Consider the following 20,401-nt stretch of genomic DNA (forward strand, 5'->3'; position numbering starts at 1 on the left):
TCCCCTCATTTATAACACGTTGGAGCTTGCTCTAGTCAGTGTCAGGAGACTGGCAAGTCGGCTAGTCGAAAGTTTGAGACCAATCAAGAACTTATTCTGCGGTAGTGAAGTCTAAAACAAGGAGTCCCCTCAATCCAATAAGCCAAAGTGGTAGTCCTTGCTGATTTTCTACATTCAACCCAGGTAGTAGTTAATAAGCAGGACAATTCTTTTCAGTACTAAGAAATCTCCCTTATTCCAAAAGTCTACCCTGTAGTAGTGGAAAAATATTTTGATTTTGAAAAAATCTACTCTGCGGTAGTAGAATATATAGACAGACAAGTTCTCAAAAGAACATGATCATTTACCAAGCAAGTAGATACACACACGGTTTTACCGCAAACAAAATGATAATGACACCTCACCATGCAATGCCTCAAATCCCTCAAAGCTCATGATGTTTGTTGTTGTTGTTGTTGTTGTTTTCTAGTGATGAACCACACTCTGGATAGTAGACCTGGTGAGCCGATGCACGTCAACCCACAGGGATCCATCAAACTGCATGCAATCAAGGACATCATGGATAAGGTACCTAGCCCTACTCTCTTTAGATGTTCCAGGGCTGGATATTCACTGTGGCCATGACGGCCATTGCAGTCCCGTCTTCAAGTGGCCGTGATGCCCCTTGAAAATGACAAAATATTACGGCCAAGTTTGCTGTGCCCTTTCTCCCCATGGCTATAGTGCCAAGATCCCTGCCGTCTACCGGCAACCCTGACCATGCCGCCGATAGCATCTTGGACCCAATTAATCGCCACCGTCTAGTGCAGCCACTTGTTTTCCCACAGCAATTATAGTTATGTGCCTTGATCAAGAGCACAGGTATCATGATCTGTTATTGTACTCACACTCTGCTACTGACAACACCAGAGCTGGGGTCCGGTAAACTAGGCTGCACAGCCACGACATGCCATGTTGTTTGGAGATAATAGTTGCTTTGTGACCAAAGGTGATCCCCACTCCAACCACTGGCCTCTGCACCTGACATCAAACATCAAAATAATCTTGGGCGCACCAATTTGGGAGTCAACGTCAATGTGATCTATATAGTAGAGTACGCATTTTAGGCAACCCTGACCCTACGCCTACCAGGACCCCATTCTTAGTCAAACCGGGGTCCTAGAGGTGGAAGGTGAGGAAAGAAACAACTACGCTTAACCGGCGCCCCGGTTGTGGGTTCAGGTTGACGTTTGAAGATTAGATTTCCTTTGTGAGCATAATTCAAACCAAAGCAGAGTGCCTTGGTAAACATTTTTAATTTTTTTTTCATGTCATCAATTAATTTGAAATATTGTGTTCCCCAGGGCAAACACTGTCTGCTTGACGTCACCCCAAATGCCGTGGAGCAACTGAACTACGCCCAGTGTTACCCCATCGTCATTTTCCTGAACGCCGAGAGCCGTGCGCACGTCAAAGAGATCCGAGGACAGTTCCTTGGGGAGGGGGTGGAGAACAAAGGGTCTCGCAAACACTACCAGACGGCAAAGAAAATGAAGAAGTTTTACTCCTATGTTTTCACAGGTATGGAAGAACTATTGTATGGTTTATAACTATAAGAAAAAGGATGAAAATCCTCATGTCCACTGTTAGGCATGGAGCTGATCAGGACCTAATTTCAAGCCTATACGCATAAAACCTTGCTAAGCACATCAAAAGTATTGCTTAAAGCCATTGGACCCTTTCGGTACAGAAAAAAAAAAGTTCACAGATTTACAAATAACTTACAGGGTTTACAGAAGGTAGTGGTGAAATACTTCTCTTGAAATATTAATCCATGAAATGTTTAACTTTTTGAAAAAACTGTAAAACAATATCATTTCTCGTTAACGAGAATTACGGATTTGTTTTAAACACATGTCATGACACGGCGAAACGCGCGGATACAAGGGTGGGTTTTCCCGTTATTTTCTCCAGACTCCGATGACCGATTAAGCCCAAATTTTCACAGGTTTGTTATTTGATATAGAAGTTGTGGTACACGAAGTGTGGGCCTTGGACAACACTGTTTACCGAAAGGGTCTAATGGCTTTAACAGAGTTACCAGCAAAAATGAGAAAAAGTTTACGTTTTTGTGACTAAATTAAGTTTGTGCTTACAAGTACATGTATAAGAAGAAATGTGTCAAGCGGTATTTTCTGCTTAACAGCTTTGGCTCGGCTGGTGTGGAATCTCAGACTGCTCAGACTTCCTGCCCACTGAGTAGAATACGCAAACAATGGTGGCAGCTTGTCCAATTTTGAATGCCACGTTTCTATAGGACTAAGGTCTGGAACCCGGGATTGCACAATAACCCCCCTGACAAAAGGGATATTATGAGCACGATTTCCAGAACCTTCTGTCCTTCGGCACGCTACACATTGGAATATTCACTAGTGGATATTCAGATCAGTCATCTGACTTCAAAAAAAAAAAAAAGGGCATGCTGATGATGTTCTGGACATTGTGCCGTAGGCGAGTCCAGTTTAAAGTTGGTGTTTAAACATGTCATGCAACTTGAAGTAGCTAAGACTATGTATTCAAAAATTATGTACACACAATTATTGTAAAAACTGACGCAATTTAGCCACTGGCTAAATTCTAAGAAACCATTAATAAGAAGAGTTTGTTTTTGTGTTTGATTTCAGCCATGATACCTGTTAACCCAGATAGTATGTGGTACAGTCAGATTAAAGAGGCAGTCCACATCCAACAGAATAAGAAGATCTGGATCTCGGAGGCAAAGGTAGGATGGCATTTCCAATTTTGGCTTAAATATGGGCCCGGTCACACAGGCGTCGATAACAAGAACTAGAACAAAAAACGTTATCAATACACGCCCTCGTTTGGTTGAATAACCGTGAGCGTATTCTGTGCGGAGCAAATCAACCAACAGCATGCCTTCTCTTTGCGTTGTTATCGTTATCTTTCTCGTTAACACTGCAGTTTTACTTGGCCTTAAGTCGTGGCTCAGGCTTAGTGTAGGGAGCTTTTATAGACAAAGGAATTCACTTTGTTTATATTGATTAATTCTGGTTGTGAAGCCAAGGATTTTCAGAGAAAGCAAAATCTATCAAGTACCCCATGGAGAGATGACAAAAGAAGGAAGTTTCAGTGTTTAGATGTGGGTGGAAATCCCTAGAGATTTATCCCAGGGGAAAACCCAGGCAATCAAGTAGGGACTGAAAAAAAAATCCATGTAGTGCCCCCGCTGGGATTTGAACCAGGGTCCTAGAGGTGGAAGGAGAGGAACGATACCACTACCGACTATAAATGTTGTGTTTGTTTCTCCTAATTGTAACCACTTCAATCATACAGATCGGGGAAGACCTCGACGAAGACACACCGCTGAACGTGATTGGTCAGCTGACCCTCCCACCTGACTACGAGAGCGACGCGGAGTCCGTCTTCACCAATGACTCCAGATCAGTGGCCAATGACAGCATGGTGGAGTCTGACTTTGAGCCTGTGTCGCCCACCGATACGTACAAGGACGACAGCTATAACTTCCCCGAGGAATCTTTTGAGAAGAAAGAGGTAGGTGCTTTCTTGAGATTTTAGCTCTGAACCTTTAAAGCCATTGGACCCTTTCAGTAATCAGTGTTGTCCAAGGCCCACACTTTGTGTACCACAACTTCTATATCAAATAACAAACCTGTGAAAATTTCATCGGAGTCGGGAGAAAACAACGGAAAACCCCACCGTTGATTCCGCGTGTTTCGCCGTGTTTAAAATAAATCTGTAATTCTCGTTAACGAGAATATATATTGTTTTGCTGTTTTCTCAAAAAGTATTTCATGGAATAATATTTCAAGAGAAGTCTTTCACCATTGCCTTCTGTAAACCCTGTAAGTTATTTGTAAATCTGTGAACTTTTATTTTTTTTTCTGAACCGAAAGGGTCCAATGGCTATAAGGAAAAGTATTTTTTTTTTTTTTCTGAACCGAAAGGGTCCAATGGCTTTAAGGAAAAGTATACGAGTTGTTTGAAGCTTTGCATGGTGTGGATAAATAGGTAGAAACTATAAGTAAATGTAAACTTGTGGGTTCAACCATGTGTTAATCTCCTTTGAGGGAGTGTTGCCTCTGAAAAGAGCAGGTGTGGTCTCAACATTTCGAAAAGGAAACTCTGCTTGTCTGCTCTTTGATTGTTTTAATCCTATATAAATGTACATTGACTTAATCAAACCAACCTGTGAAAATATCATATCAACAGGTGGTAGTTTTTTTTCTTTCGTTTACTCCATGAAGAAAGTTTAATCCGTAATAAAAAATGAACAATCTGAGAAACGTTTCTGACAGAAAACTTTCTCAAATTCAAATAAAAACTGATATCTTTTTTCATGACTACATGACTTTAAAATGCTTTATACTATTGAAAGCTGCTGTACTTCTAACTCAGTAAGTTTTTATTGCCGCTAATATTAAGAGTGATTACCAAACGTATACCTTCCCTTTAAAACTTCATATGACTGATTGCCATTTCTTCTTGTGTTGTGAAGGAGCTACCTGTTTTAGCAGTGGCCCCTCCGACCAGAGAATACTCTTCAGATGAGGAAGTAGAAGTCAAGCCTGTAATTCGAAGCAGTCGTCCCCGCCACAAGAAACGAGCGGACAAACAACGCTCAGAGCCAAGACCTTCCAGCAAAGAGCGTGGCCTCTTGGGTCGTTTCCCCTCGCTCAGCCGCTCGGAGTCTCGCGGACGCCAGTCGGATTATGACGATGAAGACCTGGACGACTCGAGCAACGCCAATAAGTACAATGTCGACTCGCGGTCCAAATACTCGGACCGTTTGGAGAAGACGTGGACGCCGACAGAGCGTCCGTCGCGCAGGGAGCACATGAGGCGACGCGAGGTGATTGAGAAGGAGAAAGAAGCGAAGGAAGAGGAGGCAAAGGTCAGGGCGGAGAAAATTAATGCAGCCTCGTCGCAGCCAGGTAGTGCTCGCCCTGCACCCGCACCAGGGGCTGTTAAGCTACCTCAACTTGATGCTCCACCACAGCGAGGCCAGCGACCGGTAACGGCTCCCAAGCCAATAGTGGCTGCCAAGCCAGTTGTCGCCCGACCAACCACGGTTCCCCCTGCCGCTCCTCAAGCTAAACCGAGAGTTCCTCCTAAAGAAACCACCTTCGGGGTGAAAGAGACAACGTTTGGGGTTGAGGAGGACGTCGTCACAGAAACATGCCCTCCACGTATGTTTTTCCAGCTTCTTTGTTTTTAATTTGTTTTAACCCTTACACCAATGTGTATTAAGCACTTTATACTGTACTTCTGTGAAAAAAAATTCACAGGTGAATCACTCGGTTGGATTCAACCTCATGACCTTTGCATTGCTAGAGCAAAAGGCCTTACCACTATTATTTTTGAATGAGATGATAATCCAGGAGAAAATTGTGTTATTCCTTTCGAACGAACTGTTGAAATTTTTAGCTAATGAAAATAAAAGTTTGTAAAAGTTACTAACTGTTACCATTTCTCTTGCCCTCAGCTATTCCTGAGAAACCAAGGATGGAGACTACATTTGGTGGAGAAAGTGACCTCCAGTGGGGTATAGAATTTGATAGTCCAAACCTGATGGAGGAGCCGATCCTTCGTGCTGCTCCTCCTCCTGCCCCCAAGCCAAAGCATGTTACAGAACCAGTCTATGCACAAGTGCAGAAGGATCGTCCAGAACCTCCAGCTAGATCGGAGCCCCCTCCAAGACCAGAACCCCCTCGAAGTCTGGACCCCCCTCGAAGTCTGGACCCCCCTGAGTATTCCCGCCCAACGAATGGACTGGCATTTTCTGATGACGCAGCCCCCTCTTGGCAGGTGGAACCTGATATCATCGCACCACGCCCTGTAGAGTTTCAGGAGAGTGCCCCGCCTTCCTGGAGGATGGAGTCCCCATATGCCCAGGTTGACAGCGGGATTGACAGACCAAGCCCCGAGGAGCCGCCACCAGAGTTTAAACGCCCCGAACCAAAGATGGTGAGCATCAAGTCCAACTATGTGGAGTCTCACACGGTGACCCAAATGGGTCGCCTTGATGACTGGGACCAGTCCGGGGAGAGAGACCCGCCTCTGATCATGGCCCAGTCCCAGAGCACAGACTATTCAGAACCACCCTCTAACATTGACTTCAGGAAGCAAATGAAAGAGGCGTACACCAAGCTGCAGAAGGTTCAGGTGCGGGAGAGCCCTCGAGGGTGGGAGCAACCCCAGGGAAGGAACAGCCCTACTGTGGAACTGACTCGGGTAGCGCAGACTGAGGAAGCACCACCAAGATGGGAAGAGCCCAGGCAAGAGGCTCCAAGTCGGGAGCCACCCAACGGGTTGTCTGATTCTGGTACATCGGACACGGACAAGTACAGCAACATTTCTGAAGGGAAGCCAGACCCAGCTCCCAGAGCGGCTCCTTACGACCGGCAGTCCTACAAGGAGTACAGGGAGGCCTTCTTCAAGAGATCCAAGTCACCTGGAAGGCAGTACCAGGAGAACCTTTATGCACCCAAGGGATGGAACAGCAGAAAGAAGGACAACAACAATGCTGCGTCCTTCTGGTCAATCCCTATCAGGTAGGAACACTCTTTTACTCAAACTCTGCTGTCCCAAGATTGAAGTGTCATCTTAAGACCTATATTTTCAATTATTCACTTGAACCACAGTTTTCTTTCCGCAAGGCCAGATTTGGGCTATGGACCCATACCAACTGTCACCAGGGACATGTTGCCACCTACTGCTGGGGCTGAAACAGGGTCACCTCCTTCATAGTCCATAAGGATGAAGGCATGGGTTTCATTCGCTATAGACGATGTGACCTCTGACGTCACTCAAAAAACCATAACATGATTCGCATGCATACCGCCGGGCAAAACCTTTGTGTTTTGGCTGCCAGCTAGAAAGTGTATGCAATCTTACCATGACTACGCGTCTTTTTGCCCGGCGAAACATGAAGTATACAGTTTTTTGTCAACAGAGGGCGGTTTGAATGTAAACATAGGTCGCATCGTCAATAAGAGCCTGGTAGTTAAAAATATTTGCTAGCAACCAGCACCTGCAATTGTCCTCAAGTTACTGTGAAGCATACAATTTTTCTGATCTTTTATTATCGTAGCGAGGACAGCCTAAATGCTGACGAGGGACACGAAGTGCTGGACACAGTCAGGGGTTTCTTTGACTACACCGGAGGGGTGCTGTCCTCGACAAGTACAGGGGTGAGCATCGTCATACCCAAGGGTGCCCTCCCCGAGGGCGGCAGGCAGGAAATCCTCTTCAAGGTCTGTCGGGACACCAACATGCTACCCCCGCTGGACAAGGATAAAGGTGATTATTAGTACATCTGAGGTGTGAAATAATCCATTCTTGGTTAGGTTGATTTTTGATTTTTTCTCTTTTTTTTTGAGTGCCCTCTGCCCCCTCTTAAACTGTTACAAAACCATGCATTGGTGAAGAAAAGAACAAACCCATCGGCAAATGTTGTCTGTTAGCAACTCTTCTGATGGCTTTAACCTTTTGATACTTCTTTTGTTTTCCTACTGCAAACCTTGGCGTCGTCGGTTGAATTCTTAAAACAAAAATCCCTAAACCAACTACAATCCCAGCCAAAGTGATTGGCAAACAATTCCCAACATTACAATAAACATTTCCTGTCCAGTTTCCCTTGACAATAAACATTCTCTCCCCGTCCCCCCTCCTCAAAGTTGATGGGAAGGGAAGACACCAACCTTGAAAGGGGGCACGAGGGGCCAAAGAGATATGGCCGGAATTGTAGGTAGCTGTGTTGACTTCAACCAAACATGGCTGGTATCGTGGCGATTACTTTTTTTTACAAACTGCCATAAACCTCCCTACAAATAAAAATAATTTTATCAGAAAAATATTTGGTGCTAAGGTTTGCTGCTGCTTCTCCATCAGCTTTTTTTTTCTTGTGTGGATATCAACATTTGTATTTCTTTTTGGCAAAGTTTCACTACAAAGTAGATATGAATTGCCTTTTTTCTGACACACTGAGAAAAGTTTGAATATGTGTAGTGCCGTCTGATATCTACTTGATACACCGTAAAATTTATTTTCATGAGGGACTAGAATTTTGGGACATAAAGTTCTTTTCGTTCACCTGGTAATAACAAATAACAAATGTTTTCTTCAGAAACCATGCTATTTGATTTAACTTTCTTGCGCTGAGGACACTGTTTTTAGAAGCTCACTAGAACTCTTGGGGTTGCCGAAATGCGGAAATGCCATCATTCCCTTTTAAAATGTGCTCACAATTTTAAAGGAACACGTTGCCTTGGATCGGACGAGTTGGTCTATAAAAAGTGTTTGTAACCGTTTTTTTAATAAAATGCATATGGTTGGAAAGATGTTTTTGAAATTTGACTCTCATAAATGGTCGACCGTGTTAGTCGACGAGGTAAAAGGAAAACCGTGCAGCTTCGAGGCATGTTTGTGTGGATCATTGTATTCTACTTTTACAACATCTTTCTAACCATATGCATTTTATAAAAAAACCGGTTACAAACGCTTTTCAAAGACCAACTCGACGATCCAAGGCAACGAGTTCCTTTAAATTACGTTGTCAGCATTGAACCCTTCCTCTATACTAAAAAGATTCTAAGGTACGAGCAGCAAAGGAAAGAACAGTCATGTGACATCTTATGATTTTTTTAAGATTTCAGTACATGTAAAAGAAAACACCCCAAAACATCAACTCCTTCAGCCAAAACATTTTTTTTATAGAAGTAATACTACAACACCTGGTAGGTTTGGGATCGAGAACCAGGGAGAATTCAGGCATGAGAGCCATTTCAGGAATTTCCAATGTCAGATCTTATCGATGGAATGACTTAAGACAAAAAGTTTAAGGCCAAGGGGACAAAAGCCCATTAGTCCTCAAGGCAAAATACCAGGGGCATAAATTTATGTGCTTTTGTGGTCGTGCTTACCCATTTTTTAATATTATTTTTTGTTTTTTTATTTATTTATAAATGAATGGCAACTTGACTGCATTGCAAAAATTACCCAGCATGTTATGACACTAATTGTACTAGAAATTAATCTTTTATATTAAATTATTCATCTTGCTGCGTTCACCATTACTTAAAGGGAAGGTGTACGTCCACAAATTTGAATCTGAGAAGAGTTACAGTCCTTAATGTTTCTCAGGATGTGTAAAAAAAAAAAAAAATATTTACTCAAAATAAATATTTAACTTAAAAACTGACTTGGTAACGAGCATTGGAGAGCCGTTGATAGTATAAAACATTGTGGGAAACGACTCCCTCTGAAGTAGCAGGGATTTTGAGACTGAGGTAATGTCTCAAAATAATAAAAGACTTCTAGCTAGAAGTCTTTTATTCCTATCTGAAAGCACACAAATTCGTCCAACAAGGGTGTTTTTTCTCTCACCACATTCTGGCAACTTCGACGACCAATTGTACTCAAATTTTCACAGGTTTGTTATTTTATGCTTATGTTTGGATACACCAAGTGAGAAAACTGGTCTTTGACAATTACCAAACTTGTACCTTCCCTTTAAAACATTTGAACTGTTCCAAAAACCAAAGGTATACTTTGCCTGTAATGAGAATTTCCAATTATTTTTTGTTTCCTTGAAATTTTATCCCAAAGTGGATTTCACCTTGTTGATTTTAAACGATTGCAATTTTCAATTATTCTTTTCATGGCCACGTTTCCATTATTAAACTAACTCTAAATCAAAAACATCATGTTGCTTTGCCATTAATATAAAACTTTGCATGGACCCATTGAAATAGGAAATAAATTGTTGCGGTTTAACTTTTATCACATCCTTTGCGACAATTGAATAATATATAAGTAACCTATGCCTTTCATGTATTTGAAAAATTATAATATGAAACACCTGAAGTTATAGTTTGACTACGATCCAATTTCGATTTCCGGATGTTTCAAACATCCTGATTATTTCAATCTTTCCCAGGTGAGGATCTCTGCCCAGTTACTACAGATAAACCAAACGGTTTAGAGGCTGGAATCTATTTAGGTACACAAGTCAGGAGTCCTTAATTGGGGGATATTCCTATTTGGGCTTGATGCATTAACACTTTGCCAAGATTGTTTCACTGGTGTGCTTTCTCACATTCATGTTATGCTGCTTAGTGATTTAACAAACTCCTGCCTAGCCTAGTTGCTTATGTCTTTTTTGCAAGTTTGCTGTGTTACTATAGAACTGTAAGGTACAGCATTGATTATATTTAAGTGGCTATTGTTTGTGATCTCTCTACTGTATGTTCTGGGGGTGTCAGTCAGGGATCGCACTAAAGTTTCAAATATAATCCTGGGGTGGATTTCATAAAGGTGGTCCTAAGTTAGGACTAGTCCTAGGCAATGCTAAGAGATAGGACCAGTGCTAAGTTAGGATGAGTTACTGGTCCTAACTTGGGACCAGTCCTATCTCTTAGCATTGCCTCTTAGGCAATGCTAAGAGATAGGACCAGTGCTAAGTTAGGATGAGTTACTGGTCCTAACTTAGGACCAGTCCTATCTCTTAGCATTGCCTAGGACTAGTCCTAAGTTAGGACTAGTCCTAGACAATGCTAAGAGATAGGACCAGTGCTAAGTTAGGATGAGTTACTGGTCCTAACTTGGGACCAGTCCTATCTCTTAGCATTGCCTCCTAGGCAATGCTAAGAGATAGGACCAGTCCTAAGTTAGGATGAGTTACTGGTCCTAACTTAGGACCAGTCCTATCTCTTAGCATTGCCTAGGACTAGTCCTAAGTTAGGACTAGTCCTAGGCAATGCTAAGAGATAGGACCAGTGCTAAGTTAGGATGAGTTACTGGTCCTAACTTGGGACCAGTCCTATCTCTTAGCATTGCCTCCTAGGCAATGCTAAGAGATAGGACCAGTGCTAAGTTAGGATGAGTTACTGGTCCTAACTTAGGACCAGTCCTATCTCTTAGCATTGCCTAGGACTAGTCCTAAGTTAGGACTAGTCCTAGGCAATGCTAAGAGATAGGACCAGTCCTAAGTTAGGATGAGTTACTGGTCCTAACTTAGGACTGGTCCTATCTCTTAGCATTGCCTAGGACTAGTCCTAAGTTAGGGCCACCTTTGTGAAATCCACCCCTGGTCTCAATTTCATAAAGCTGCTTAAGCAGAAAATATTTCTTGAAAGTTTCTGCTTAATAAAAATAAGCAGGATACCAGTAACAGATTTTACATGAGAAATAGCATTGGTGGCTGGTAACCATATTTTGGTAAGCATGATTTTGCTGTGCTAAAGCAGCTCTATGAAACTGGTCCCTTGGTAGTGGCAGGAGAGGGATCACCTTAGGTCGTGTGCGATAGCTCAGTTTGTATAACACCTGCACCAAAATCTGGAGGTCGCAGGTTCAAGTCCTGCTCTCAAGTTGTGTTTTCTTTGTTCAACCTTAAAAGTATTGAACTGAAATGTTCCAATTACTAGATGTGAAATTTGAATCAAAGAGTTTATTCACTGAAGGTAGTTTTACCATCATCATCAATGCTGTGCCTGACATAAATGAACATAAATTGGAAGTGAACTAACGATAGATGTAGAGAAGCTTGTGACCAGTATTCCATCTCTTGTGCTAACCATTATAAGGATTTAATTAATGAATTACTTCATTATTAAAGAACAGTGGCATGTCGTGGCCGAGCGGACTAAAGCTCTGGTGTTGTCAGCAGCAGAGTATTGGTTCAAATCCTGGTCATGACACATGTACCCTTGAGCCAGGCACTTAACCATAATTGCTGAAGACGAGCAGAGTATACTGTTCGAAACGTCGAGACCAAACCGGCTCTTTTTAGAGCCACCACTCCTTCAAAATAGCTTTTACCTATGGTTGTACCCGCAAGTTTACTAGTAATATTTATATTTATAGTTGCTCTCATAATTGCTTTGTGATAGTCGGGGAAGACACGGTACATGTAGTGCATTCTCCTCTACCAACCAGGCTCTAAATGTATGATACCCATGCCTACATCCTTTACAGACTGTGAAGGGGGTAACCCTGTTTCAGCCCAAGAGCCCAGGTCGAAATTCCAGTTGAACCTGGTTAAACTGGGTTTAACTGGAACTAGTTGAAACCAGTTGATAAACTAGTTTAACACAGTTAAAACCAGTTGGTTTAATATGGAAAATGGACAGAGACCAACCGGTTTATAATTTCAACCTAGTTGAACACAGTTAAACCTAGTCCAAAGCAGTTGGTTAATATGGAAAATGGACGAGTTTGATCACTATCCAGTTGAACCGGTTGACCCAGTTAACTAGGTTCAACTGGCATTTTGACCTGGGAGTAGGTGGCAACGTGCCCCTGTTGGCAATTGATTTGAAATCAGTTAAGTGTAGCCCCCACCTTGAAGTGTCCGTTTGTGGACTTGTGGCGTTAGGCAATTTCTCATAAACTCTGATGTATCTCCAAATAAATAAAAAAATCTTGGTTTTTCCTTTTGTTTTTTAACCAGTTGCTCTGGAGGACACAATAAGCGCAAAAATCTTAGTCAATAGGAAGCAGCGAGTCTTGTCAAATCTTGCTTTTGAGTTTCTATGTGTGTTTGGCGGTGTTCATGTCAATACCATGCACGTGTATGATACGGCTAATAATGGTGGATCCCAAACACCCCCCCCTTTCCCCGAGAATTCTACCAGTACAACCAACCATTCATCATTAGGTTCATTTGTAGAATTCCAAGCACCCTTTGCTTTTTAGTGGCACTAAAACAAGAACTAAGCACCCAAAAGAATTCTTAAGGGAGAAATTTCCAAGTAAAATTTTCACCCTGCTGCCAAAAACCTTCAATAACTGCACAAATTATTAGCTAGTTACAAAACCAGACGCAAGTTAACGCAACTCCTTGCTCCGTTTCTTCTTTACATGTATAACGTAACTACTAACAATCAGTTCACAGTTTCTTTCATCTCTTAGAATAGGACTACTTCTTGTCGTTTATATAAGTCCATAGAATGTTTGGTTCACTTTGAGGTTATGGTGCCTGTACTCAGTTAAAAAAAAAACAGGAATCGAGAGAGTTCTTAAACGGAATTTCCTAATTGTATTAATGAATTTGGGGTACTTGCCTGGTGACCAGTTTTGTTGTTGTCTTTTTCTTCCACTCTGTGCTGATTAACATGTGTTCTGCGCCTTTGATCATTTTGTATGTAAGGGGCGCAATATAAATTATAATTATTGTTATTATTACATGTATTGTGAATTGTACTCAAAACTGTATTCATAAATTTGATAATACATGAAAGGCAAGGTGAATCTCCAATGGGACCAATGCACATCAAAACCAGTGAAAGGGAAAGTTTTGCTTCAATGCAAGAGACATAAAGACAAAAACGCCCCTCTGTAAGGTAATTTTTTTTCTCTTTTTTTGAGAGAGATTTTAGATTTAACTTTGATCTCTCCTCCTCCTTCTAGGCGAGACACTCCTTAGCCCCGTGGTCATCTGTAAGCCCCACGGTCTGAAGTTTCTCAAGCCGGTTGAGCTGCGTCTCCCGCACTGTGCTTCCATGACACCTGATGGTTGGTCCTTCAACCTCAAGTCCAGCGACGCTGGAACTGGCAGTAAGTATTTACTCCTGGTAGTTCTTCTAAAATCAAATCGCTGCGTGACTTACTAGCAGTGGTGGATTTCACAAAGAGTTAATACTAGTCTTATCTCACGTTAGGACGAGTTACTCACCCAAGTTAGGACGAGTTACTCGCCCAAGTTAGGACGAGTTACTCGCCCTTACTTAGAACAAGCCTTAAGTTTTAATAACTCCTAGGACTAGTCTTAATTTAGGACTGTCTTTTTGAACTCGACCCCAGATTCAATATAAGTCAAATTTTCCACTTGTTAAGAAAACAGAAAAAAACATGTTGAGGTAATTTTCATCAAAGCGTTAAACCCATACACATATAGCTAGGTGTAAACAGAACTACATGGAGCCAATAACCACAGCCTAAGTATAACGTAATATATTGTGACAACGAAAAAGCGTCCTATGTTATACAAAAAATACTCTGGAAAAGTACAGGAGGGTGCGGTTTCTAGTAGCGGAAGAATTAAACGTGCAAGATTGGCTTCTGCCTATACGTCATACGAGAAGGTTAAACCAATGTGTTGCAGAGGTGGCTTAAAGCTAAAGGATGAACAACAAAAACAAACTAAACGCAGCGCGATTCTGACAGTGGCCTTCGGAGAGAAATAGGACAATTTTTTTACCATTACCAAATTGTTATTCTACCGTTAAAGGCACTGGACACCTTTGGTAATTGTCATAGACCAGTGTTCTCACTTGGTGTATCCCATCATATGCATAAAATAACAAACCTGTGAAAATTGGGACTCGTGTTGCACAAATTTGTGTGCTTTCAGATGCCCTAAAAAAGGCTTCAGGCATGAAGTCTTTTAATATTTGAAAGAGAAATTACCTCTTTCTCAAAATCTACGTTACTTCAGAGGGAGCCGTTTTTCACAATGTTTTATACTATCAACAACTTTCCATTTCTTGTTACCAAGTAAGTTTTTATGCTACTTTGAAGAGTGTCTTATAATCAATTTCTTTTCTTATTGCAGACACTCCCTCTCAGTGGCAGAACATGGTCATACCGGGCGGTGAGGAAGGCCAGTGCCAAGTCAACGCTAACAGCGTCTCCATTCTTGTCGACCACTTCTAAACCCTCGCACATATGCACCCACGATTTAGTTTATCACACAAGTTGTCTGATGTAGCTGTAAACGTTCATTTGTTGTTCATGGACAGTGACATGTGAAGCAATAGCGATTGAGTTTCACAGTTTGCTTGTCTGATCAACACAGTGCAACTGGTAACAGTCATTTTTAAATCTCTTTGTGGAAATTGGTCAACGTAATGCTGTATTATAGGCAAAATGTTATGAAAGATACACAAATGTCACCAGTGAAACTTTCACTTTGGCTGTCATGGACTTCTTAGCATTATTACATTAGAGTTTGAAGGTTTACTGAAGCAGTGAATATTCATCTGTAAATAGTTTCAATTTAGGTTTGTTATTGTTTTTTCAAAAGGGCATGCAAAACTCTGAGGGTTTTTTTGTGAACAAAATTTCATTAGGTTGACTTTTTGTGTTAAAAAAATAATATAAAAACCCTCAAAAACTTGACATTTTCTATTTAATTTTGATCAAGTTTGAACATACATTTGTACCAAAAAAAAGGTTCTTCATGAGTAAAAGCTTTTTGAGCTTCGCGGTAAAGCTACCTGGACCCAATTTCATGGCTCTGCTTACCAGAAGCAAAGAATCTGTGCTTTCAAAAGCAGGGAGTTCCAGGCTTACATCAAGTGTATTTCACTTGTGGGCGTATATACTCCACGTTACTACGCATTTTTACACAGCTAATGCAGAAATGTTGTGCTGACACAGTAAGCGGAGAAAGATGATTGTAAGCGCAGAATTCGGAGTAAGCTGAACCTTGTAACTGGGCCCTGATCACATGTTTTTGAGAGGGACATTCTTTTACGTAATTATCCCCTGTAGTCACTAACCTAAATAAGAAGCTTAATTCCAGTTTTAAACAGTTCGCAACTACTCAATGTACTTCATTCCACAGTGAAATTTTTCTGGACATTCCAAAACTGACCACAGTTTTTTTTTCAATATTTAAATTAAAAAAAAAAAAACACCAACATTTTTTCCAGCTGACTTGCTTCAGATTCCAAAAGAAAGACTTACTTTAAGTATTCCATGCAGTAACTTCAAATACCTTATCTCATAATATAAAATACATGCTTGGAATTTTTTTTGACAATTGCATGCCTTTTTTGTTTGACAACAGATCTTTGAAGGGGTCCACATTTATGTAGATTTTTTTTGTTTTTTGGTTTCAATTTTACAAGTACTTGATTCTTATAATATGTCATTAGTGCATAACTTTGTTTTAATGCCTAGCATTCTGAAGTAGCTGTGGTGAAGATCCTAAAATAATTAATATTAATAGAGAGGGGTGAAAATAATAATAATATATGTGTTCTCTGTATTTTACATTTGATGCATTGTACATAATTGTACTTTTTAGAGCGTTTTCTGGGGAAGATTTGATTTAGACCCCAATAAAAGTAGAATTTTAAACACTCACTAATTTAATAACTAAGATAACTATATGCTTTGTTTTTGTACAAAACCAAAATGATGAACTTTTTTCACACACAAAACAAAATATTGAATTCTATTTTAAAATGAGAGGGTTTTGTGTGTGCTTGGACGTTTTTTATACGATTGTGAAGTACTAGTGGATTATATTTTTAAGTACATCTAAAGCTATTGTTGTGGTAGTGAACATCATTTGATCTTGTTTAAGCATATTGCGTTTATTGTAGATCAGTTTGTGTATATCTCGTTGTAGGAACCAACTTGAAGTCAATTTCATTGAGCTGCTTAAACAGAAAGTATAGCTCCACAACATTTCTGCTAAGCTAGACAAATTACATGAAACCAGTTACTTAGTGGTAACAAGTAGCATTTTTGGCTGGTAACCTTAAATCTGTTGTTTAGTATTAAAAAAAAATTAAAAAATGCTTAGTTACTTGTTTGTTGCAGCTCCATGAAATTGGGCTGTCAGGCCGAGTCCATGTTTTTAACAGATTCCTGTGTACCAAAGTGTAATTTAACATGCTATATCTTATAATTTGTTGAAGGGGCCAGACTATTTTTAGGTGTTGTGTCTAAATTGAGGGTTACTTGTTATATATAGATAGATCACTGCATAGGTCTAGTCATCAAGATTGCTTCTACAGCCAACAGCCAAAGTAACTCAACATCACACATTCTGAAAACAATTCTTAAAATAATCAGTTTGGGTTTCACAGTCATTTCTTGTGCAAGCAATGCATCCAAATTTGGGGTTCGATTCCCATTTGAGCAATATTAGCCCACAAAGTACAAACAATTCACAGCACTGTCGTGAAAACAATGGGCATTATGTAAACCCAAATGTCTTAAATATCTTTCAATTTCATGATTATCACCAAGTTTAACATTTGATTCATTTCTTTTTTGTGTGTACGATTTGTTTGCATTTTTAAATATATCAGTTATACATTTGTAATATCCAGTAGTCTGTATATACTCATTATCAAAGTGATGTTTTTACTTATTTAGATGTTAATTTCGTCTCATTTAATCTTGTTTAAAACAAAAGTTTATTTGGAAGCATATCATTTACTGTTTCGTAGTTTATGTTGATTTTTTTTGTTGATTTCATTTTGTACAGTATTTCAATACAGCACTTATTATACAGTACTTTTAACCTAGGCTGGTTTATCCCATAACTTTTCCATTTTTTTAAAACTCTGTATGGCTAATTACCTTTTAAATGCATACACTGTATTCCCCATCTACAAAAGCTGTAATGCTGTTGATATTTCAATGTGACAGTACTTTTTTTCCTACAAGACTCAGAATGTTTTTGTTATTTGAATGGAGGAAAACCAAGATGGAGGGGTGTCTTTGAAGAACTTCATCCCTAACTGCGTAATATTTAACATAAAGCAGGAGTCAACTCAGAGGTGTTGAAAGAGGGGGATTAGTGTTAGCATGGAACCAGCCTATTACTCTTGTATATTTACTATGTAGGTATGAATGGAGGTACCTTGACTTCTCTTAGTTACTCCCATAGAAATACAACGTGGAGAATTATGGGTGCAGTTGTCTGTGCGAATCTGCTTTAAAGGCAGTTAAATTAAACGGCCCAACTCAAAAATTTATGCTTTTGATATAAGATCACTTCTGGGTAAATTGTGGTTTTTGTGTTGTTTTTTTGCAATTTCAAAGTTTCAAAATAATTTTCGAGATAATTTGCCATGAAAGGGCCGAGGTGACATAGAGGACACATGCATGGCAGACACAGACAACAATTAAGCTCAGTATTCCCCTGTTTGTACATTTATGGTTATTCCCTCAGTAGTGAGGCTAGCCTCTAGAGGGAAGTACTATAGACGATGTGACCTATGTTTACATTCAAACCGCCCTCTGTTGACAAAACACTGTATAAGTCATATTTCACCAGGCAAAAAACGCGTATTCATGGTAGCACTGCGTACGCCACTTTCTAGCTGGCTACCAAAACACTAATGTTTTGCCCGGCGGTATGCACGCGAATCATGTTACGGTTTTTGATGACATCAGAGGTCACATCATCTATAGTTGTTCCAAAGTGTGGAGACGCTTTGAAGATCAAGTCATCATAAAAAGCACTTTAAATATCCAAGTTGAGTTTTTATAATCAGTGTAATAAATATGTACATATGTTTAGTGACATCCGAGGATATACAACTGCAGTTTTATCCAACCACAAATATTATGCAAGGTTCCTAGTCACCATTTGAATCAGATTCTCAGTCAGTTTAAATTTAGTCGACAGTTGACTTATCGGTTTCTCATGAATGAGATTTCCAGTACAATTTTCCAAGTTTGCCGCTGTGTGTAACCAGCTAAACAGAAGTGCCTTAGTTTATCCTGCCCAGGAGGTAGTACCAATGACTCGTAATCAAAGACATACGATTACTAAAAGGCAAAAAATAATTGTAAAATTTCTCAATCATGTTTGTTTTCGTTTAGAGCGTTTGCTTGTAATTGTTGCATTAAATAGAAAATCAGTTTTCCTTGATGGATTCTGTTTTGCTCAATTAACGCGTGACACTCCATCAACATAAAGAAATAAAAACCTGAAATGTATGCATAACTTGACACAAATTTCCATATTGCTACAAGCTAATTAAAGCCAAGATGGTTAAAAAATGTATAACAAATGTATAACAAACAAATTCTAGCTGAAAGCTCTATCCATATCATCTTATTCATGTGTATGAAGGGGAGCACCGTTATTAGTTGCAGGTAAAACACTTCATTTAGAAATTATCAATTAATACTTCAATAACACTCGGAACCAAGCCATTAGCGCTAAATATTCATTCCTTTATTATAAGTATATGAAAACAAAATTAAAAGTTACATTAATTTAGAATATTTTAAAAGCAGTTTAAATCTTCTTTTTTTCGTTTTTAACATGTGGTACTAACTATTTTGTTGTTTTTCTAATTTAATTTTCGACACTGGAAATGTAACACAAAAAATTAAGGTGTAGTTATGATGCTCTTATCTGTAGAGTCAACTAAAGGTTTGAGACAAAAGGAGAAATAAATGTAAAATCCCATCACAAATATAGTGCTTTTCTATCTTGTCTTTTGTTGTGAGTTGTTTTGTTGAACTTCCTTTTTGTTAATAGAGAACAGTGAATTAATTTGTTGGGGTCAGAGGAAGGGACTTTGATATTTGTGGAGTTCAGTGATTAAATGGCTTTACAAATCCTTATTACAAGTTGGGTTAGGATTTAGGGCTCGAAATTTGGGGGGGAATTCACAAGACCACAGGACTTGTTGATAGTATGAAACATTTAAATTTAAAACAAATAGTTTTTAGGCACTGGACACTATAGGTATTTACTCAGAGTAATTGTTAGCATCAAAACTTACTCGGTAACGAGCAATGGAGAGCTGTTGATACCTGTACATGTAATATAAAACATTGTGAGAAACGGCTCCCTCTAAAGTGACGTAGTTTTTGAGAAAGAAGTAATTTTCCATGAGTTTGATTTCGAGACCTCGGATTTAGAATTTGAGGTTTTGAAGTCGAGCATCTGAAAGCGCACAACTTTGTGTGACAAGGGTGTTTTTTATTTCATTCATATCTCGCAACTCCGACGAACAATTGAGCTCAAATTTTCACAGGTTTGTTATTTTATGCATATGTTGAGATACACCAAGTGAGAAGACTGGTCTTTGACAATTACCAATCGTGTCCAGTGTGCCAAGGGTCTTGTGTTTCTCAATTGAATAACAAAAAAACACACTAGTGTAAAAAAAAACCCACAAAAACCACGAAAAATGTTGTCTTTGAATCTGAGTGTATCAGACTCAAAGACAACATTTTTTCATTTAAGATGGTGTTTTTTTATTTTTGTTTTTAAGTGTGGTTTTATTATTCAATTGAAAAACACAAGACCGCTGGACTTTTTCTTTCTTGAGTTTAGAGGCCTTGACACAAAGCTACTGGCTTATATAGAGCCTGTGGTCCGTGTAAGATTTGAGTTCTGGGATTGGTGTAGGCCTACACCCTTATGGTTATGACAAAGGTAAAACGCTTACCCTCACCTCAATTTATAGCTGATATTAAATAAGTTCATCTGGATTGTTGAAGATCATTAATTAAAAGATTTGTTTTTACAAACTCAAAGTTATTGGATGATAGTGTGAGTTTTTATGTTGCTGAATATTGTAAAACAACAAAACCTTACTGGCAGTAGAGCTCAAATTTATGGTAACATTCTGCATGATAAGATCTTGAGCTTGTAGCTCAAAATGTTCAC

The 20,401-nt window shown here is 39.6% G+C and overlaps 1 protein-coding gene across 4 annotated transcripts in view; it reads left to right on the plus strand.

Moving 5' to 3' along the window:
* The window catches only part of LOC139937868 (tight junction protein 1-like), a 74,451-nt gene extending 55,255 nt beyond the window's left edge, over positions 1 to 19,196 (plus strand). For 3 of the 4 annotated variants that reach the window (XM_071933232.1, XM_071933234.1, XM_071933233.1), the window contains exons 16-25: positions 470 to 567; positions 1,344 to 1,560; positions 2,664 to 2,761; positions 3,334 to 3,552; positions 4,517 to 5,207; positions 5,504 to 6,572; positions 7,112 to 7,320; positions 9,959 to 10,021; positions 13,432 to 13,578; positions 14,576 to 19,196. In XM_071933232.1, coding sequence (XP_071789333.1) covers positions 470 to 567; positions 1,344 to 1,560; positions 2,664 to 2,761; positions 3,334 to 3,552; positions 4,517 to 5,207; positions 5,504 to 6,572; positions 7,112 to 7,320; positions 9,959 to 10,021; positions 13,432 to 13,578; positions 14,576 to 14,676 — 2,912 coding nt within the window. In that variant the 3' untranslated portion in view covers positions 14,677 to 19,196. The remainder of the gene's footprint in view (positions 1 to 469; positions 568 to 1,343; positions 1,561 to 2,663; positions 2,762 to 3,333; positions 3,553 to 4,516; positions 5,208 to 5,503; positions 6,573 to 7,111; positions 7,321 to 9,958; positions 10,022 to 13,431; positions 13,579 to 14,575) is intronic. The other variant, XM_071933235.1, reaches the window with a different exon arrangement.
* The last annotated feature ends 1,205 nt before the right edge of the window (positions 19,197 to 20,401 follow it).

Source organism: Asterias amurensis, chromosome 5 (genome assembly GCF_032118995.1).
Source record: "Asterias amurensis chromosome 5, ASM3211899v1".
Taxonomy (NCBI): Eukaryota; Metazoa; Echinodermata; class Asteroidea; order Forcipulatida; family Asteriidae; genus Asterias; species Asterias amurensis.